Source organism: Mustela erminea, chromosome 1 (genome assembly GCF_009829155.1).
Source record: "Mustela erminea isolate mMusErm1 chromosome 1, mMusErm1.Pri, whole genome shotgun sequence".
Lineage (NCBI taxonomy): Eukaryota > Metazoa > Chordata > Mammalia > Carnivora > Mustelidae > Mustela > Mustela erminea.
In genome coordinates this window covers 69234505-69250196 of record NC_045614.1, presented here as the reverse complement: position 1 = coordinate 69250196, position 15692 = coordinate 69234505, and the positions used below count along the sequence as shown (strand labels likewise).

Below are 15692 nucleotides of genomic sequence, written 5' to 3'. Positions count from 1 at the left end.
AAAAAAAAAAAGAAAAAAGAAAAGAACCAGAAACAATGTCCTCTTCCACAGATCTAATGAACATGGATATAAGCAAGGTGTCAGAGATAGACATCAGGGTAGCAATCATGAATAACTAGGTTTAAGAAAAGCATTAGTGACAATATAGAATCTCTAAGGGCAGAAATGAGATTGAATCAAGCTGAACTTTAAAATGCTATGAACAAGACACATTCTAAACTAAATATTTTAACAGCCAGGGTACATAAGGCAGCAGAACAAATTAGTGATCTAGAAAAAAACTGACAGAAAGAAAAGAAGTTGACGAAGATAGGGATAGGCAGCTAGTAACCCATAAGAACAGAATAATGCCAAGAAACATTCCAATGTCAGAATTATTGTGATCCCTGGGGAGATGGAGAAAGAGAGAGGACTAGAGGGTATATTTGAGCAAATTAGACCTGAGAACTTCTCTAATCTGGGGAAGGAAACAAGCATTTGTGCCCAAGAGGCAGAGAAGATTCCTTCCAAAAATCAATAAAAACAGATCAACACACTGACATATACTACTAGTGAAGCTTGCAAATCTTAGAGCCAAAGCAGCTATCCTGAGAGCAGCCAGGGAGAAAAGATATCTTATGTACAGAGGGAAGAACATCAAAATAACATCAGACCTGTCCACAGAGACCTGGCAAGCCAGAAAAGACTAGCAAGACATATTCAGGATACTAAATGGAAGAACATGCAGCCCAGGATACTTAATCCAGCAAGGATGTTATTCAGAATGGATGGAGAAAGAGCTTACAGTACCAGCAGAAACTGAAAGAATATGTGATCATCAAGCCAGCTCTACAAGAAATATAAAGGGAAATTCTATAAAAGAAGAAAGAAAACCTAAAATTTATAGAGACAATCTATAGAAACGTGGACTTTAAAGGCAATACAATGGCACTAACTTCATATCTTTCAATAGTTATTCTCAACGTGAATGGGCTGAATGCTGCCATTAAAAGCCACAGGGTTTCAGACTGGATAAAAAAGCAAGACTCACCCATATGCTGTCTATAAGAGACTCATTTTGAACCTACAGACACCTCCAGATTGAAAGTGAGAGGATGGAGAATGACTTATCAGGCCAAAAGACCTCAAAAGAAAGCTGAGGTAGCAATTCTCACATCAGACAAATTAAATTTTAAACCAAAAACTATAATAAGAAGTGTAGAGGGACACTGTATCACACTTAAAGGGTCTATCCAACAAGAAAATCTAACAATCGTAAATATCTATGCCCCCAACATGGGAAGAGCCAACTACATGTAACAACTATTAACCAAAATAGGGAATCATAACTGATAATAATATATTAATAGTAAGAGGCTTCAACACTTCACTCAAGGCAATAGATAGAACATCTAACCAGAAGATCAAATAGGAAATAAGAACTTTGAAGGACACAATGGGCCAGATGGACTCCATAGATAAATATGGAATAGTCCATCTTAAAACAACAGAATACTAATTCTTTTTGAGTGCACATGGAACTTTCTCCAGAATAGACCATGTGACTTGGGTCACAAATCAGGTCTCAATCAAGACCAGAAGACTGAGATTATATTTTCAGACCACAATGCATTGAAATTGGAACTCAGCCACAAAGAAAAATTTGGAAGGAATGCAAACACTTGGAGGTTAAAAAGCATCCTACTAAAGAATGAATGGATCAATCACGAAATTAAACAGGAACTTAAACAATTCATGCAAACCAATGAAAATGAAAACACACTGGTTCAGAACCTATGGGATACTGTAAAGGCAGTCCTTAGACACAGCCACCCAAACCTCTCTCAAAAAATTAGAAAAATCCCGGGAAGATTCAAATTAAAACCACATTGAGATATCACCTTACACCAGTTAGAATGGCCAAAATTAACAAAACAGGAAACAACATGTGTTGGAGAGGATGTGGAGAAAGGGGAACCCTCTTCCACTGTTGGTGGGAATGCAAGTTGGTGCAGCCTTTTTGGAGAACAGTGTGGAGATTCCTCAAGAAATTAAAAATAGAACTTCCCTATGATCCTGCAACTGCACTCCTGGGTATTTACCCCAAAGATACAGATGCAATGAAAAGAAGGGCCATCTGTACCCCAATGTTTATAGCAGCAATGGCCACAGTCGCCAAACTATGGAAAGAACCAAGATGCCCTTCAACGGACGAATGGATAAGGAAGATGTGGTCCATATACACTATGGAGTATTATGCCTCCATCAGAAAGGATGAATACCCAACTTTTGTAGCAACATGGACGGGACTGGAAGAGATTATGCTGAGTGAAATAAGTCAAGCAGAGAGAGTCAATTATCATATGGTTTCACTTATTTGTGGAGCATAACAAGTATCATGGAGGACAAGGGGTATTAGAGAGGAGAAGGGAGTTGGGGTAAATTGGAAGGGGAAGTGAATCACGAGAGACTATGGACTCTGAAAAACAATCTGAGGGGTTTGAAGTGGCGGGTGGGTGGGAGGTTGGGGTACCAAGTGGTGGGTATTATAGAGGGCACGGATTGCATGGAGCACTGGGTGTGGTGAAAAAATAATGAATACTGTTTTTCTGAAAATAAATAAATTGAAAAAATTAAAAAAAAAAAAAAAAGAAAAAGAAAAATCCCGGAAGCACAGCTACCTTTATACCTACAGCATCTGGAAAAGAATAGCAAATAAAGCCAAACAAAGCAGAAGAGAAATAATGAAGATTAGAGCAGTAATCAATGAAACAGAAACCAGAAGAACAGAATAGATCAATGGAACTAGAAGCTGATTCTTTGAAAGAATTAATAAGATCGATAAACCTCTGGCCAGACTTATGCAAAAGAAAAGAGAAAGGACCCAAATTAATAAAACCATGAATGAAAGGTGAGAAATCAGGACCAATACCAAGAAAATAGAGACAATTATTGGAACTTGTTACCAGCAGCTATATGCCAACAAACTAGGCAATCTGGAAGAAATGGATGCATTCCTGGATACTTATAAACTACCAAGATTAAAACAGGAAGAAAAAGACTACCTGAACATACTAATAACCAGCAAGGAAATTGAAACAATAATCAAAAACTCCCCAAAAATGAGACTCCAGTGCCAGACAGCTTCCCAGCAGCATTCTACCAAACACTGAAAGAAGAAATAACACCTATTCTACTGAAGCTGTTCCAAAAAATAAAAATGGAAGGAAAATTTACAAACTCGCTCTATAAGACCAGCATTACCCTGATCCCAAAACCACATAAAGACCCAAATGATTCTCTGAATTGATGCAGAAAAGGCATTTAACAAACTACATCATCCTTTTCTGACTAAAACTCTTCAAAATATAGTGATAGAGGGAACATACCTCAGTATCATAAAACCATCTATGAAAAGCCCATAGCAAATATCATTCTCAATGGGGAGAAATTGAGAGCTTTTCCCTTAAGGCCAGGAACACGACAGGGATGCACACTTTAACCACTTCTGTTCAACACAGTACTAGAAGTCCTAGCCTCAGCAATCAGAAAACAGAATGAAAAGGTATTCAAATTGGCAAAGAAGTTAAACTCTCTCTCTTTGCAGATGACATGATGCTTTATGTGGAAAACCTGAAGACTCCACCCCCGAATTATTAGAACTCATATAGCAATTCAGCAACATGGCAGGAAACAAAATCAATGCACAGAAATCAGTGGCATTTCTATAAACTAACAATGTGACTAAAGAAAGAGAAATTAAGGAATCAAATCCACTTACAATAGCACCAAAAACTACAGATACCTAAGAATAAACTGAACCAAAGAGGTAAAGGATCTATCCTCTAGAAACTACAGAAGATTTATGACAGAAATTGAGGAAGACACAAAGAGATGGGAAAATATTCCATGTTAATGGATTGAAGTAATAAACATTGTTAAAATGTCTACCCTGCCCAGAGCAATCCCACTTTCAATGCAATCTCTATCAAAATACCATCAACATTTTTCACGGAGCTGGAACAAACAATCCTAAAATTTGTATGGAACCAGAAAAGACCTGAATTTCCAGGGGATTGTTGAAAAAGAAAACCAAAGCTGGGGGCACCACAATGCCTGACTTCAAGTTACATTACACAGCTGTGATCACCAGAACAACATGGTATTGGCACAAAAACAGACACATAGAGCAATGGAACAGAAGAGAGACCCCAGAAATGTACCTTCAAACTCTATGGTTAACTAATCTTCAACAAAGCAGGGAAGAATATCCAATAGAAAAAAAGTCTCTTTAACAAATGGTGCTGGGAAAATTGGACAGTCACATGCAGAAGAATGAAACTCGACCATTCTCTTATACCATACACAAAGATAAACTCAAAATGGATGAAAGGCCTTATTGTGGGACAGGAATCCATCAAAATCCTAGAGGAGAACATAGGCAGTAACCTCTTCAACATTGGCCACAGCAACTTCTTTCATGACATGCCTCTAAATGCAAGGGAAACAAAAGTAAGCATGAACTCTGGGATTTCATTAAGATAAAATCTTCTGCACAGCAAAGGAAATAGGTAGCAATACTAAGAGGCAACACATGGAATGGGAGAAGATATGTGCAAATAACATTACGGATAAAGGGCTGGTATCCAATGTCTATAAAGTACTTCTCAAACGCAACACCCAAAAAAGAAAGAATCCAGTCAAGAAATGAGCAAAAGACATGAACAGACACTTCTCCAAGGACATACAAATGGCTAACAGACACATGATAAAATGTTCAACATCACTAGCCATCATGGAAATACAAATCAAAACCACAATGAGATGGCACGTGACACCATTAAATGGCATAAATTAACAAGACAGGAAACAACAAGGTTGGCGAGGATGTGAAGGTTGGTGGGAATGGAAGCTGGTATAGCACTCTGGAAAACAGTATAGAAGTTCCTCAAGAAGTTAAAAATAGAGTTACCCTATGACCCAGCAAATGTACTAGGTATTTACCCCAAAGATACAGATGTAGTGAAAAGAAGGGGCACATGCACTCCAATGTTCATAGCAGCAATGTCCACAATAACCAAACTGTGGAGGGAGCCAAGTTTGATTAATGGATAAAGATGTGGTTCATATATACATGGATTATTACTTAGTCATCAGAAAAATGAATACCTACCATTTTCACTGACATGGGTGGAACCAGACGGTATTATATTAAGTGAGATAATTCAATCAGAGAAAGACAATTATCATATGGTTTCACTCATATGTGAAACATAAGGAATAGTATGGAGGACCACAGGGGAAGGGAGGAAAACTGCAAAGAAATCAGAGAGGGAGACAAGCCATGAGAGACTCTGGAATCTGGGAATCAAACTGAGGGTTACAGAAGGGAAGGGAGTAGGGAAATGGAGTAACCAGGTGATGGGTATTAAAGAGGGCATGTGTGGTGTTGAGCACTGGATGTTATATGCAACTGATGAATCACTGAACACTCATCAAAAAGTAATGATGTATTATATGTTGGTTAACTAAACATAATTTTAAAAATAATTTAAAAAGAAAACAAACAAACAAACAAAAACAAAACAAACCTGATTTTGAAGCACCAAAGAAGAAAAAATAATAAAACAACTCTGGGAAGAAGTCAGCATACTTCTGTGGGTCCTTCTTTGGAAGAAGTAAATTTGTATTTATGGGGGTGCCTGGGTGGCTCAGTGGGTTAAAGCCTCTGCCTTCAGCTCAGGTCATGATCCCAGGGTCCTGGGATCAAGCCCCACATAGGGGTCTCTGCTCAGTGGGAAGTCTGCCTCTCCTCTCCCTCTGCCTGCTACTCTCCCTGCTTGTGCCCTCTCTTTTTCTGTCTGACAAATAAAATACATTTTTAAAAGTGACTTTCAATTGAAATGGTTCCTGAAAAAGGGAATCCTGTGTTTTTAACTTATACAAATTTTTAAAGATAACAGTGAAATTGTAAAAATCTATCATCTCCATAGACCATCCCAAAACCTCTCACAAACTCCTTTAGGCTCTAGTTTGAGAAAGAATAGTTTTGCCAGAAATTTTAGGCTGAAGTTTCCTGTCACAAGGTGCAATAAGCTCATTTTTACCAACTATTTCAATCTTTCCATCCTGCCACATCTTTCCTTTCTAACAAAGAAAGCTTGGCTTATATTTTGCTAATCTCTATTTTTATATTTTGGTTACTCTTCCCCACTTAGCAAACTTCACTGGCTATGTTTGTTAAGTTAAAGAAAAACTTTTCCAACAAATTTTTGATCCTGAAGTACACTCAAAACCTCTGCATTCCATAAACTCTCATCCCTGAGCAAAGACAAAGTACTATATATATTTAATGATTAACATATAAATAATATGGAGAGACAAGATGGCGGGGAAGTAGGAGGAGGTGCCCTTTCAATCTGTACCCTAAAGTGAGCTGATTACCTTCCAAAGAACTCCGATCACCCATGAAATCAGCCTGAGTTCAGAATTATACACGTCTGGATCTCTACTGGAGCAGAAGACGCCAGTGGGCGATAAAGTGGAGTGGGAAAGTCAGACTGATATCGGAAGATAAACAAAAGGGGGAGAGAGCCACCAGAGGCGACCCATTGGAAACTAATAACCCAATACGAAAGTGCCCTGCGTTTGGGGACCAGCATTAACTCAGGAGTCTGGTAGAAAGCACTCAAAAAGAGCACAGGATCACCGCGGGGGGGCGGGGGGGAATTGCGGGTCTGGGCTTAAGTCCCCAGACCCAGGACAGCCACCCCTGGCGCAGAGCCAGAGAGAGTGCGGCGGAGAAACCAGGTCTTGGTCCCGGAACCACCAGCACGCCTGAGATCATGTGGCACCCGGCTCCTGTGAGGGGCTGGGAGCCTCGCCAGCCAACAGAAGCACAGCCTTTTTGCAGTCCCCATGCGAGTGCCCTGCCAGGCCATCAGAGTCCAAGTCGTGCCCCACACCCTCCCCTGAGAGAGGTGCACACAGGTGCCAGCCCGGTGCTCTCAGACCCCGAAAGACCAGGCACTCCCAGCCCAGGCCAGCGGGAAAATCTCAGTGTGCGATCACTGCTTGGAACTTCTCTGCCAGTCTGGAGCTGCCCAGACAGCCACCGCTGCTGTGGTTTTGGGTACAAGCAAAAAATCCTGAGTTCCCAGGGACCACAACTGGGAACCTGCTCTGCCAGCAGCCAAGGGGGGATTTATTTGGGCTCTGCAGCCAGACTGAGGCTTCTCTCTGACAGGGAAGTCAGGGTGCAGTTTGCTTTCCTCTAAAACTACAAAAACCATCAAAAGCGGTCAAGGCGAGAGAGAAAAACAAAAATGAACAAATATAAAAACGTCCAGAGAACAAAAGCCTGAAGAAAACAGTTTCCTCAGAGCCTACCCCCTTGAGGGGGGAGGAAGGACTTAACTCTGAGAACATCATTTACTGAAAACCCACATGGCAGGCCCCTCCCCCAGAAAACCAACCAGGAAAGGAAAAAAAAAAAAAAAAAAAGACGACAAGAGAACAACCACCACTACTTCATAGGACAATTTTTATTATTAATTCGTTCCCACCATTCTGGCTCCTTTTTTTTTATATATAGATAATTTTTTTAATATTATATAGATAATTTTTTAACCTATTTACCATCACAGTGAGATGTCCCGTACATCAAATTCCATAATAACCTTCTAACCTGAACTTTTTGATACATACACCTGTGTTTTCCTTTTGCATTTCTATTTTTTTAATTTCTTTTATTTTAAATTTTAGTTTAGTTTAGTCTAGTTTATTCCTTTTTTAAATTTTTATTTTCTAATATTCATATAGAGTTAAACTTCAAGGTAATCCCCTTTCCCCAATCAATGCCACCCCTATAGATAAACCAATTCCTTTTTTTTTTTTTAAGATTTTATTTATTTACTTGAGAAAGAGACAGTGAGAGAGAGCATGAACAAGGAGAAGGTCAGAGAGAGAAGCAGACTCCCCATGGAGCTGGGAGCCCGATGCGGGACTCGATCCCGGGACTCCAGGATCATGACCTGAGCCGAAGGCAGTCGTCCAACCAACTGAGCCACCCAGGCGTCCCTGATAAACCAATTCCTAATCCCCCTTTATCTTAGGAAAGTTGAGTCCTTTAACAAAGATATCAAGACACATCCAGGAAGAATCAAAACAACCTTCCTCACCCACACTGAGAATTTACAACCACTCTCCTTTTTCCTCCACCAGTATTTCTGTGTTTTTGTGTTTGCCCCGATAGTATATAAGTATTACAGGGTCCTTTTTGACGAGGTTCTTCTTTTATTTGAATATATAAATATAATTATATATATATATATATATAATTTTTTTTCTCTTGTCATATACTTTTATCAGTCTTTTTGTTTATTTGTTTTTGTTTGTATACTTCATAAATCTTACCTTGGGACCCATTTGGGCTGAACCTTCTCTTTTATCTCACCTTTCGTTCCTGTCTCTATCCCTCTCTCTTTTTTCTTTTTTTTTTTTTAAGATTTTATTTATTTATTTGATAGAGATCCCAAGTAGGCAGAGAGGCAGGCAGAGAGAGAGAGAGGAGGAAGCAAGCTCTCACTGAGCAGAGAGCCCAATGCGGGGCTCGCTCCCACGACCCCGAGATCATGACCTGCACCGAAAGCAGAGGCTTAACCCTCTGAGCCACCCAGGTAGGCCCCCTCTTTTTTCTTTTCCTTTTCTTTTTCCTCTCATTTGGGTGGGGAACCCTGATTGCTCAGAAGCGTTCCAGGGTGCACCTTGACTGCACCATAGTCAATACATCCAGCTACACCCGTTCAGCCATCTCTCACCAAAATGACTAGGAGGAGGAATGCCCAACAGAAGAAAAATACAGAGGATGGAACTTCTGCAACAGAGCTAACGGCTATGGACATAAACAATATGTCGGAAAGAGAATTCAGGCTAACAATTATCCAAGCAATAGCTAGGTTGGAGAAAGTCATGGGTGACCAAATGGAATTGAAGGGCTGAACTGAAAACGACCAGAGATCATGTTTTCAATAAAGAGCTGAAAGCTACCAGGGATGAGCTTCACAATGCTCTCAATGAGTTCCAATCTAATCTAAATTCTCTCAATGCTAGAGTAACTGAGACAGAAGATAGAATTAGTGATCTGGAGAACAAACAGATAGAGAAAAAAGATCAGGAGGAAGCCTGGAACAAACAGCTTAGAAGCCACGAAAACAGAATCAGGGAAATAAATGATGCCATGAAACGTTCCAATGTCAGAATTATTGGAATCCCTGAAGGGGAGGAGAAAGAAAGAAGTCTAGAAGATATAGTGGAACAAGTTCTTCATGAAAATTTTCTGAATCTCATGAATGGAACCAGCGTTCATGTACTAGAGGCCGAAAGGTTTCCCCCCAAGATTACAGATTCTCGAAAGTCCTCGAGACACCTAATAGTAAGAATGAAGAATTATAATTGCAGGCAGAACCTCTTGAAAGCAGCTAGGACAAAGAAGATCCTTACGTACAGAGGAAAGCCCATCAGAATAACGTCAGACCTGTCCACAGAGACCTGGCAAGCCAGAAAGGGCTGGCAAGACATATTCAGAGCACTAAATGAGAAGAACATGCAGCTAAGAATACTTTATCCAGCAAGACTGCCATTCAAAATGGATGGAGAGATAAAGAGTTTCCAAGACCGGCAAGGCTTAAAAGACTATGTAACCACCAAGCTGACACTGCAGGAAATATTAAGGGGGGGTTCTATAAAAGAGGAAAAAGCCCAAGAATAGCATTGAACAGAAATATAGAGACAATTTACAGAAAGAAAGACTTCAAAGTTAACACGATGTCAATAAAAACATATCTATCAATAATCACCCTCAATGTGAATGGCCTAAATGCGCCCATAAAACGGCACAGGGCTGCAGACTGGATAAAACGACAGGACCCATCCATATGTTGTCTACAAGAGACCCATTTTGAACCTAAAGATACACCCAGACTGAAAGTGAAGGGATGGAGAAGCATCTTTCATGACAATGGGCCTCAAAAGAAGGCTGCAGTAGTGATTTTCATATCAGACAAATTAGATTTTAAACTAAAGACTGTAGTCAGAGATACAGAAGGACACTACATCATTCTTAAAGGGACTCTCCACCAAGATGATCTAACAATTGTAAATATCTATGCCCCCAATATGGGAGCAGCCAATTACATAAGAAAACTGTTAATCAAGATAAAGAGTCATATTGATATGAATAAACTAATCGTAGGAGATCTTAACATGCCTCTCTCAGAAATAGACAGACCATTGAAGCAGAAAATCAATAAAGAAAGAAGAGCATTGAATGACACATTGGACCAGATGGACCTCATAGATATATACAGAACATTCCACCCTAAAACAACAGAATACTCATTCTTCTCAAGTGTACATGGAACCTTCTCCAGAATAGACCACATACTGGGTCACAAATCAGGACTCAACCGATATCAAAAGACTAAGATTATTCCCTGCACATTCTCAGATCACAATGCTTTGAAACTGGAGCTCAATCACAAGGAAAAGTTCCGAAGGAACTCAAACACCTGGAAGCTAAAGACCACCTTGCTTAAGAATGCTTGGATCAACCAGGAGCTCAAAGAACTGAAACAATTCATGGAAACCAATGAGAATGAAGACACTTCGGTCCAAAACCTATGGGATACAGTAAAGGAGGTCCTAAGGGGGAAATACATAGCCATCCAAGCATCCCTCAAGAAAACTGAAAAATCCAGAACACACCAGCTGTCTCTACACCTTAAAGAACTGGAGAATCAACAACAAATCAAACCAAGTCCACACATAAGAAGGGAAATAATCGGGACGCCTGGGTGGCTCAGTTGGTTAAGCAGCTGCCTTTGGCTCAGGTCATGATCCCAGCGTCCTGGGATTAAGTCCCACATCGAGCTCCTTGCTCAGCAGGGAGCCTGCTTCTCCCTCTGCCTCTGCCTGCCATTCTGTCTCCCTGTGCTTGCTCTCTCCCCCTCTCCCTCTCTGATAAATAAATAAAATCTTTTAAAAAAAAAAAAGAAGGGATATAATCAAGATTAGAATGCTGAGATCAATGAGGTAGAAACCAAAGATACAGTAGAACGGACCAATGAAACTAGAAGCTGGTTTTTTGAAAGATCAACAAGATCGATAAACCACTGGCCACACTAATCCAAAAGAAATGAGAGAAAGATCAAATTCATAAAATTATGAATGAAAAGGGGGAGATCACAACGAACACCAAGGAAGTAAAAACAATCATCAGAAGTTATTATCAATAGTTATATGCCAATAAGCATAGCAACCTAGATGAAATGGATGCATTCCTGAAAAACTATAAACTCCCAAAATTGAACCAGGAAGAAACTGACAACCTGAATAGACCAATATCTAGTAACGAGATTGAAGCAGTGATCAAAAACCTCCCAAAAAACGAGTCCAGGACCTGATGGATTCCCTGGGGAATTCTACCAAACTTTCAAAGAAGAAATAACACCTATTCTTCTGAAGCAGTTTCAAAAAATTGAAGCAAAGGAAAACTACCAGACTCTTTCTATGAAGCCAGCATTACCCTGCTCCCCAAACCAGGCAAAGACCCTACCAAAAAGGAGAATTTCAGACCAATATCACTGATGAATATGGATGCTAAGATTCTCAACAAGATCCTAGCCAACAGGATCCAACAGCACATTAAAAAGATTATCCACCATGATCAGGTGGGATTCATCCCTTGACTACAAGGATGGTTCAACATTCGCAAATCAATCAATGTGATCAGACAAATCAATAAGAGAAGAGAGAAGAACCACATGGTTCTCTCAATTGATGCAGAAAAAGCATTTGACAAAATCCAGCATCCGCTCCTGATTAAAATGCTTCAAAGTATAGGGATAGAGGGATCATTCCTGAACTTCATCAAATCTATCTATGAAAGACCCACAGCAAATATCATCCTCAATGGGAAAAAGCTTGCAGTCTTCCCGTTGAGATCAGGAACACAACAAGGATGCCCACTCTCACCACTCTTGTTCAACATAGTATTAGAAGTCCTAGCAACAGCGATCAGACAACAAAGAGAAATAAAAGATATCTAAATTGGTAATGAAGAAATCAAAATCTCTCTTTGCAGATGAAATGATTCTTTATATGGAAAACCCAAGAGACTCCACCCCCAAACTCTAGAACTCATACAGCAATTCAGCAACGCGACAGGATAGAAAGTCAATGTACAAAATCAGTGGCTTTCTTATACACTAATAATGAAAATAAAGAAAGGTAAATTAGAGAATCGATTCCATTTACTATAGCACCAAGAACCATAAGATACCTGGAAATCAACCTAACCAAAGAGGTAAAGGATCTGTACTCGAGGAACTACGGAACACTCATGAAAGAAACTGAAGAAGACACAAAAAGATGGAAGACCATTCCATGCTCTTGGGTTGGAAGAATAAACACTGTTAAAATGTCTATACTGCCTAGAGCAATCTATACTTTTAATGCTATTCCAATCAAAATTCTACCGGTATTCTTCAAAGAGCTGGAGCAAATAATCCTAAAATTTGTATGGAATCAGAAGAGACCCCGAATCACTAAGGAAATGTTGAAAAACAAAAATAAAATGGGGGGCATCACATTACCTGATTTCAAGCTTTACTACAAAGCTGTGATCACCAAGACAGCATGGTACTAGCATAAAAACAGACACATAGACCAGTGGAACAGAGTAGAGAGTCCAGATATGGACCCTCAACTCTATGGTCAAAGAATCCTCGACAAAACAGGAAAAAATATACAGTGGAAAAAAGACAGTCTCTTCAATAAATGGTGCTGGGAAAACTGGGCAGCTATAAGTAGAAGAATGAAACTCAACCATTCTCTTACACCGTACACAAAGATAAACTCAAAATGGATAAAAGACCTCAATGTGAGACAGGAATCCATCAGAATCCTAGAGGAGAAAATAGGCAGTAATCTCTTCGATATCAGCCACAGCACCTTCTTTCAAGATATGTCTCCAAAGGCAAAGGAAACAAAAGCGAAAATAAACTTTTGGGACTTCATCAAAATCAAAAGCTTCTGCACATCAAAGGAAACAGTCAAGAAAACAAAGAGGCAACCCATGGAATGGGAGAAGATATTTGCAAATGACAGTACAGACAAAAGGTTGATATCCAGGATCTATAAAGAACTCCTCAAAGTCAACACACACAAAACAGACAATCATATCAAAAAATGGGTGGAAGATATAAACAGACACTTCTCCAATGAAGACATACAAATGGCTATAAGACACATGAAAAAATGTTCATCATCACTAGCCATCAGGGACATTCAAATTAAAACCACATTGAGATACCACCTTTTACCAGTTAGAATGGCCAAAATTAGCAAGACAGGAAACAACATGTGTTGGAGGGGATGTGGAGAAAGGGGAACCCTCTTCAACTGTTGGTGAGAATGCAAGTTGGTGCAGCCTCTTTGAAGAACAGTGTGGAGATTCCTCAAGAAATTAAAAATAGAACTTCCCCATGACCCTGCAATTGCACTCCTGGGTATTTACCCCAAAGATACAGATGTAGTGAAAAGAAGGGCCTTCTGTACCCCAATGTTTATAGCAGCAATGGCCACGGTCGCCAAACTGTGGAAAGAACCAAGATGCCCTTCAACGGACGAATGGATAAGGAAGATGTGGTCCATATACACTATGGAGTATTATGCCTTCATCAGAAAGGACGAATACCTTTTGTAGCAACATGGACGGGACTGGAAGAGATTATGCTGAGTGAAATAAGTCAAGCAGAGAGAGTCAATTATCATATGGTTTCACTTATTTGTGGAGCATAACAAATAGCATGGAGGACATGGGGAGATAGAGAGGAGAAGGGAGTTGGGGGAAATTGGAAGGGGAGATGAACCATGAGAGACTATGGACTCTGAAAAACAATCTGAGGGTTTTGAAGGGGTACGGGGTGGGAGGTCAGGGTTCCAGGTGGTGGGTATTATAGAGGGCACGGATTGCATGGAGCACTGGGTGTGGTGCAAAAATAATGAATAGTATTATACTGAAAATAAAAAATAAATTTTAAAAAACATATAAATAATATGTTAATTACATATTCATAAATGTTATTTGAATATGAATGTATTAATTACATATTCATTATATGTGTGCTGGTATGTGTTTCTATGTTAGTGTAAACGTTATCTATTTGCTTTACTTGTGTATATATTCCATCTTCTCACCTAAATCCAGAGATTCTTGAGGTTTCTCCATTGTTATCCCATTTTAACAAAAAAAGTCTTCCTGATGGTTTAAGTAGCCAGAGCTACCATTAGAAAGCATGCTATGTTACCAGTGTGCTCTCTAAATTTTTATTTACCTCATAGCAAACTAATCTTAAGTATTTCTACTGGCTTAATTTCATTGTAATTTCTGTTAGATGGGTTGACTTACTAGGAAAATGAGCTTTACTTGTCTTGGTTTGAACTTATGTTTGCCTATATGTACAAAGATAAGAGTTATGCAGATTACAATAGGGAATTGCCTATCTTAGATAGCATCTGAAGCCTGGGCTCTGAAGCTGGACTGTCCAGGTTTGAATTCAGCCTCCACTTCTTACTTCTTACTTCATTCTGGGCAAGTTGCTTGATGTCTCTGACATTTTTTATTTAAAAAAAAGGTGGGGGGGGAGTGGTACTAATTCTAAACTCATAGGGTTTCTATGAAAATGAACTGAGATAATCCAGGTAAAGCATTTTTGTATGGTTTCTAGGCCAAAGTAAGAACTAGCTTTTCAATAGAAGGTCAATATAATTTTTTCTTTAAAGTAAGGTTAACTTTCAGGCGCCTGGGTTGCTCAGACTGTTAAGCATCTGCCTTCAGCTCAGGTAGTGAACCCAGGGTCCTGGGATGGAGCCCTGCATCTGGCTCCCTGCTCAGAAGGGAGCCTCCTTCCCCCTGTCCCCATGGCCCCCGCCCCAGCTCGTGCTTTCCCTTGTCTCTCAAAAAAAAAAAAAAAAAAAAAAGTAAGGTTAACTTTCTCCTTCCATTTTACACAACTACCTTTCCTACCTACATGATCACTAAGGTTTACTAGGCCAAATTACCACCCACAATTCAACATCAATTTAAGGTAATTACATACACAAGAATTTATAACAACAAATTATGTTATGCTTGCATATATCATAACTTACCCCTCAATACCCAAATGGCACCATCTAGGCTTCCACTTTTTAGAAAAATTTCTGCTGCAATATTCACAATTTGACATCTTGGTGCTAGCTTCTCAGGCCCTGTAAGTCCTTTTAAACTTGTGAAATGTATTTTTAATTCATATAATTTATCTAAGACTTTCCTTCCCTAGAGTAAAAATAAAGAATATTGAGTATTACTCATTTAGAGTATCACAGAAATATAACATCAGTAGTTATACAGAAGTCAATTACCCAATTTGAATTATCCTTCTAGACAGATGGTTCTCAAAAGACTCTTCCCTTAACGCCCTCCTGCTTTGCAACAGAGACAGATAAGGGAAGGGGAGGAAGCAAGGCTTTGCCTCATATTAATCCTCACCCTGCTAACACCCCTTTCCAAGCGTTTTTATACTTGTGCTTCCCCTAAAGATTTCATTTGGAGAAAGGATTTCTTGCCCTAAAGTGGAAAACTAGTAACTATACATTTTTGTTCTTCTGTG

At 39.5% G+C, this 15692-nt stretch overlaps 1 protein-coding gene across 2 annotated transcripts in view; it reads right to left on the bottom strand.

The window, feature by feature from the left end:
- The window catches only part of TOPAZ1 (testis and ovary specific PAZ domain containing 1), a 132523-nt gene that overhangs the window by 21438 nt on the left and 95393 nt on the right, over nucleotides 1-15692 (bottom strand). For both annotated transcript variants that reach the window (XM_032308531.1, XM_032308602.1), the window contains exon 17: nucleotides 15193-15358. In XM_032308531.1, the coding sequence (XP_032164422.1) occupies nucleotides 15193-15358 (166 nt within the window). The remainder of the gene's footprint in view (nucleotides 1-15192; nucleotides 15359-15692) is intronic.